Genomic DNA, 7320 nt, shown 5'->3' on the forward strand with positions numbered 1-7320 from the left:
TTAAAGCATGTTTATTCTCAGGTATGAAAGAAATCTTCCGTTGTGCATTTGCTCATTTTAGAGATATTACTTGGAGTCATTCATGACATATTTCAAAAGACGTTGCATTCGAGTCGTTGAGTTCATCAAGATTATTATTAAATCAATTATAGTTGGATATATTATGAAATGGTATGCATGCCGTCAACTTTCGATGAAATGACAGTTTGTCTTTTAAAAACGAATGCAATGTTTGTAAAATGTATCATATAGAGGTCAATTACCTCGCGATGTAATCATATGTTATTGTATTCGTCCTTATGGATTAGGACGGGTCGCTTCACAGACTGCTTCTTATACATATTTGCTAAGGTCTTCATCAAACCATGTGTCGTGGTTTCGTTCACAATGTTAAAGGCAACACTTTTTGTCAACGTGAGTCTGACAACTGCTAGGGCTTTCCTGTCAAGTGTTTTCCACTCGTCATCTTTCATTCCTTCTGGTTTATTCTCATTCAAGGCTTCGATCAGATCCTTCTGACATAACAAATCTTCAACCTACATCTTCCACCACCCAAAATCTTGCCCGTCAAACTTGTCGATCTTGATCCTTCCTTCTTCTGCCATTGTAAAAAAAAATATTTATTGGATCTGAGGACAACAGCAAGCAATCTGATCAGTAACAGTTGCAATAGATCTGTAACAGCAGAGTCTGGTGGCGGCTAGGGTTGATCTGGATTAGATCTGTAACATCAGAGTCTGGTGGCGGCTAGGGTTGATCTGCAGAGTCTGGTGACGGCTAGGGTTGATCAGCAGAGTCTGGTGGCTGCTAGGGTTTAGCACCTGCAATCTGATCTGCAATCTGATCTGCAATCTGATCTGTAAAAACAGCAACAACTGCAGCAGCGTCTGGATCTGTAACAGCAACAACTATGATTGACAGCTAGGGTTAGAACCTGAGCTCTAGATACCAATTGTTAAGGCTAGAATCTGCCTTTTATCAAAGTAGAAACCCTAATCGATTAGCAATCACAAACAAGCAATAACCAAAAATATAAACACAGAATAAAAGAATACGAGAATTATAGTGGTTCGGTTTCTAGGTGAAACCTACATCCACTTTGGAACTAGAGAGTATTATTATTAATTTGGAGGGTGTTGCAAAACATGTACAATGAGAGACTATATATAGACTAGTACCACCAATAAAAAACGGCTCAACAAATTAGGGTTGGCCAGACCCTGACTTGGTCACCAAGTAAAATCCTGGCCTGTTTTTATTGGGCTCAAATACCGAAGCCTACACCTCAACAAATTCCACCATCCTTTGACACCTATCACAATTTTTAACATACTCACATGCATCCTTAAAAATAAAAGGCTAAAAGAAGCCTGAGTTGAGTACTTTGTACCCGGTTTTCTTTATCTCATAGTGTCCTCCGCATGCAAAAGTATGACAATGAGCCAATATATCCTTATGTTCTTCTTCCGCGACACATCTTTATATGATTTGGTCGGGTCCAATTCGATCCCAAATGTAATTCTTCACCTGTGCAAAGAAGTGATCCCGCTTGTTTTTATTCCAATGATTTGGTAACTTGTTGGTCACAAGATAGTTGACAATATGTGCGAACCATGGTACTTGCACAACACTAAACAAACACTCGGCCGGGAATAAATCCTGGATCGGTTTAGTAGCGTCAAAAGTGGGCGGGGGATTCCTAGATAGATGGTCGGTCACTACATTCTCTACTCCCTTCGTATCCCTAATCTCAAGGTCAAATTTCTGCAACAAGAGAATCCATCTACTTAACCATGGTTTAGTTTCCTTTTTCTCTAAAAGATACCTTAAAGCACTATGGTCCAAAAAGACTATCACTTTGGACCCCCAAAGGTACGAGCGAAACTTGTCTAGGGTAAAAACAACAGCTAATAGTTCCTTTTTTGTAGTAGTGTAATTAGGTTGTGCTTCCGAAAAGGTCTTACTAGCATAATATATCACTACCGGTTTCCGGTCTACCCTTTGTCCCAAAACAGCCTCAACTGCATAATCACTCGCATCACACATAGGGTTTGGTCCAATCGGGGGATTGTAAAATGGAGGACTCGGTCAACTTACGTATCAAGGCAGTAAAAGCCTCTAAACATTGGTCATTAAAGTCAAATGGTGCGTCTTTTAAAAGAAGTTACACAATGGTTTTGAGATAGCACTAAAGTCCTTAATAAACCTACGGTAAATTCCTGCATGACCCAGAATGATTTAACCCCCTTAATGTTGGTTGGTGGTGGCAACGTTGAGATAAGTTGCACCTTTGCCCTATCAACCTCATATCCCCTTTCCGACATAATGTAACCCAAAACCACCCTTCCCTTACCATGAATTGACTCTTTCCCAACTTAAAAGAAGGTTGGTCTCGGTACACCGCCGTAACACTTTTTCCAACATCTCAAGACACGACTCAAAAGATTGACCAAAAATTGAAAAGTCGTCCATAAAAAATCTCCGGCTTAGATAAGGTATTGGGAAAAAAAAATAGTGTCAAGGCCCCAAAACGTTTACCCTAGGCTTTTTATAGATGTATGGTTTTCTTCATTTTGGAAATTGAAAAATCTGATCCTCGTTATTTCTAAGAACTAATTAATGAAGGTTTAAATGTATAATTGTCTGAGGGATTTTCAAATTAATCCAACTTTTAAGTTGAAATCCAAGAGACGAATCAGAGTGCGACATGTGGAGCGACAATCACCGAATTTTTTTTTTTAATTTTTTTTTTCAATCACATGTGATTGGATTTGACATGCAGTAAATCACAGGTGATTCTGCACGCCAATCACATGTGATTGTATAACCCAATCACATGTGATTCTGCATGTCAAATCGAATCACATGTGATTCTGCATGTCAAATCCAATCACATGTGATTAAAAAAAATGTGATTGGATTTAACATGCAAAATTACATGTGATTGGGTTTTACAATCAGATGTGATTGGATTTGACATGTTAAATTTAAAAAAAATTTAAAAAAAAAATCAAAAAAAAAATTAAATTTTCAGAAAAAAAAGAAAAAAAAATTAATTTTTTTTAATCACATGTGATTGTCGCGCCATATGTCGCGCTCTGATTGGTCCGTTGAATTTCAAGCAAATTTTTGGATTCAAGGGATTACAACTCATAATTGTCTCGCTATATTTATCCTCTCAATATGTTTATCCTCTCGAGTAACCTAAAGGAGGAGATCCCATAAAAACTTCAAATATGATGTTTTTCACTAAGAGAAAGGGCATCTCGCTGATTTTAGTGAGATTCTCGCATAATGTTGGCTAATGTTGTATGGGAAATGCATTTCATGGAGATACAAAAATCATCTATAATCAGTTTGATGGCCAAGATATACATGTTATAGAAGTTTTAAATGTTATAAAACACAAATTAAACCTGATAAACCACATCTAGCTAATTCGATTGGATCCGATCATCCCTTTCAATAACAGAACACCCCAAAAAGGGAAGAGCTCATTCTGAATTCCATTTGTACCATATCTACTTTTTTACTAGAGATCATGTCTTCGGAGGCTAATGTAGATGAATTGGTTAATATGACATAGATCCGAGACCGGTTAAATGCTTCTCTTGAAAATAACTATTTGCTAACTGCTCTAAACCATGAGGGTGGTGGCCTAGTGGTAAACACTTAACTCTTAAAGAGTGAAAAATCCTATAGGTCCCAAGTTCGAATACTAGAAGAAAAAAATATACCCCACGGAGGGTCACCTGGGATAACTCCGGGTTACGTTTGCGGGTAGTCACCCTATCATTAGTCTCTGTCCTTAATGCGGGTTGAATACTCAGGTTAATCAAAGACAACTAAACGAAGATCACAAGTAATTCATATCAGCAGCGGCGACCTTATTAGGAACAGGAGGGGCCTCTCACCCCTCCAAAAGTTTCAGTAAGTAATGGTATTTTGTAGCCCTTTGCGTTACGGACGTTTGGGCTTTTGAATCAACTAAATCGGAGTCTGTATGAAAAAGATATGACGAAAATGGTGAAGGCACGCAGATTTTGTTTTCATCAACAATCTACTTCATTCTTTCATATCTCTTGGCCATTTTCACCTTGAAATCAATTTTAAAACTAAATTTTAAGAAGTTAACTTGGATGATGCACAATTAGGATCGATATTGTCACCTAAGATGTGTAGAAATATGCAATTTTGTTCAACAAAATTTAGCGTTTTTTCTTGCTAAAAACATATCACACATTAGACAAAATTTGGCCCCTCCAACCGCAACGTTCAAACTCCGCCACTGATATGTTAGAGTAGGAACCACTGACTTAAAGTTGCAAGTGGGTGATAATAGACGCCTTTAACTGTTGAGTGTGTAACACATACAAACTACAAATTTGGTTAGCTTTTAGTCAAGCTTTAGGATAGTAGCACATATAGTAGTAAACTAGGTATAGAGATAAACATAACTCTGAAATTTTCTAAAAGAAAATGGTGACATGTTGAAAATTTTTTTATAATCAACGAACACAAGTTACTGAAATCTATCAAATACAATACTAAAGGATAAGAACATATATCACTACAGAAAATGCAAGTTGCACACAGGAATAACCCTTTAACCTGAACTACTTTAACCAGTACAACGAACACCGGCATTATAGAGGAACTAAATTATCTGCTTTAGTTAACTGGAAATTATTAAGAGAAATGAGTGAATACCAAAATCCATGTTAGAATTAACTCACTGGGTAAGAATCGGATAACAATGTAATAAGACAGCTAGTAACTCTGAAGTCGTGAATACGTAATGACATTACCAGACTACTAGAATCGTGAAAACTGATACGAGTTAAAAATAAATCATGAAGGAATTGAATACGGAGAACAAATGAAATTGCATCATGCAACATAAAGTGCATATCCTTAAGAATATTGAAAGGGAAAAACCTAAACTAATCAGCATATATATCGTAGTACCTTTTTGGGTGGCAACCAACATGGTCATCAGTGGAGAACAAAATCGGACTGGTTTAGTAAAAGTAGTGTTTCCGTGTAGGAGCTAACTTTGAGTGAAGTCACTGAACCAGCATTTCTAAAAATCCCAAGATCACTTATTTGTTTTGAGTAGGGTTCCACAACTTGAAGTGTGGTTGAGGTTTGAATCTATATAATCAATTTCCATAATAACTTCACCATTCTTCCTAAATGCGTGTATATCACTATACACCGAACCATTGGGAGCCACGATATTGAACAGTTTAGTAAAAGATTTTGGAACGCCATGGCTCAGCATCCATACATCACAAACCGGTTTATCAGCCTCATAATAACTTTTAACCACAACAAGAGACTCCTTTAGCTTAGCCGAACACAAATTCCCATTAAAACATACTAAACAATCGGGTAGTAACACTTCTCTGAATTCATCACTTGTCAAATCAAATGAAATGATCATGTTACAAGCAAGGACGGAGGTTACTTCTCCAAGCCCGTGAGCTTACGGCATAAACCTCGACTTCCCAAGTGAAAGTATCGTTTCCTGACGTTTTATCAACACGAGTGGTGATCTTGACAAGCTTAGGGTCAATAGTGTTAGAACAAACTCCAAAACCAACAACTGTAAGTCCATCGTCCAAATATAAATGATCATGAATAGCAATACCAATCGACTTTCGAATTGAAAGATTCCACAACACAACCATCTCTTTTCTATCGCCTTGATGCAAATATAAACCATATAAACACACTAATCCGTGAGATGAACCGAGGACTAACGCGTTACGAAGTAGGTTAACAGATAAAGGAGGAGTAATGGATAATTTAATGTGGGGAAAATTATCATCATTATCAGCAATTGAGATATATTTTCGTTCAGAATTATCTTTGTACCTTACAAGTAAATGATGCGATTGATTGGGACGTACGCTGTGATCGGCAATAAACTTCGAGCTATCGATCAACGACTTCCATGATTTTGAAACGGATCTGTATTGAATCAATGATTTTATCGGAAGCTTTTTGATGATTTCCGTCTGAATTTCGAATGGTAAGTGATCAGACATTTTAATTTGAGATCTGATTTAAGGTTATTAGGGTTTGAAATGATATCGAGACGTATTTTGAGATACCGGAATGCTCATTGTCCATGGACGGGATACAAAACCATTTTTCTTTGTTTATTTATTTAATCATTGTAAATTTTATTTTTATTTTTATTTATACCTTTAACGTAAATAATAATTTTCATTTAATCGGTCTTTGAACATATAACCCAGTAAACATTTTTTTTTTTTTTTTTTTTTTTTTTTTTTTGAAAAGCAGGCAACTTTCATTAAAAAGAGAATAAATTATAGTACAAGATCATAACAAAGCATGTGAGGTCATGCTTGTAAACAGAAGGGAAATACATTTTCTGGACCCTTTATTAAATAAACAACTAGGAAACAGAGGGAGACCAAATGGAGAAGAGATAGCCATTGTCGTCATATGTGATTGGGTTTACTAGTCACTGATTCCACTCCATAGCTAATTCCTTCGAGCGTCTTGAGATCCGTTCGTAAGATTTGAGTTGAACCTCATTTAGCGCCGTAGGGCCATTGCCCTTCTTCTTTTGGAAAGCGTTTAAGTTTCGATTTCGCCAAATAATATATCCACAAACCCACTCAACGGATTGCCATAATTTAGAAGTCTGACTCGAAAGCGCATTTCTATTCCCTTGAAACATTTTACCCATATTCGCATACATAGGTCGGTTTAGGTTCCACCATCTAAACACCCGAGACCATAGGTCCTTTGCAAACGAGCAATGTAGAAGAATGTGTGCGACTGTTTCTATATCGTTATTGCATATGGGGCATCTAACCGAGTCCAAGTCGATTCCTCTTTTGTCCAACTCAACCCGAACCGGAAGCCTCTCGAGATTTGCCCGCCAAACGAATAACCCAATTTTCTGTGGAAGCAGCTTATTACGAGCCGTTTCTTTGTGTGTCGAAGGCCTTTGCAATATCATTTCGTCAATGATTTTGGTCAGTTTATTTGTGGAGAACACCCCATTATTTTGTAACTTCCACTACCAAGTGTCTCTCACCATCCATGAACTTGAAATTATTTAAAAGTGCTATAAGATCATTAAGTTCAGTTTGCTTTCGTCCAAAAGGGCTGCGTACCCAGTTCCAACAAAATGACTTAGACGAACCCTGCTCACGAAATCTTTCTGCCAGAAGCACATTAGGATCAGACTCCAAACTAAACAGTCGCCCAAATTTGTCTCTAAGTACCTGGTTATCGAGCCATAAATCCAGCCAAAAACGTGTATTGTCTCCTTTACAT

At 37.2% G+C, this 7320-nt stretch overlaps 1 protein-coding gene across 1 annotated transcript; it reads right to left on the minus strand.

Annotated features, from left to right (window-relative positions):
• Window positions 1-6496: 6496 nt before the first annotated feature.
• LOC139894817 (uncharacterized) lies at window positions 6497-7000 on the minus strand. Its single transcript, XM_071878116.1, has one exon. It carries the CDS (start codon window positions 6998-7000, stop codon window positions 6497-6499), a length of 504 nt encoding a protein of 167 aa, XP_071734217.1.
• Window positions 7001-7320: the final 320 nt, after the last annotated feature.

This window comes from Rutidosis leptorrhynchoides, chromosome 1, assembly GCF_046630445.1.
Source record: "Rutidosis leptorrhynchoides isolate AG116_Rl617_1_P2 chromosome 1, CSIRO_AGI_Rlap_v1, whole genome shotgun sequence".
In the NCBI taxonomy this organism is placed as follows: Eukaryota; Viridiplantae; Streptophyta; class Magnoliopsida; order Asterales; family Asteraceae; genus Rutidosis; species Rutidosis leptorrhynchoides.

What these genes read in the sequence shown, in the direction of transcription:
- LOC139894817 (XM_071878116.1), bottom strand. Translation starts at nt 7,000, where the DNA reads ATGATATTGCAAAGGCCTTCGACACACAAAGAAACGGCTCGTAATAAG.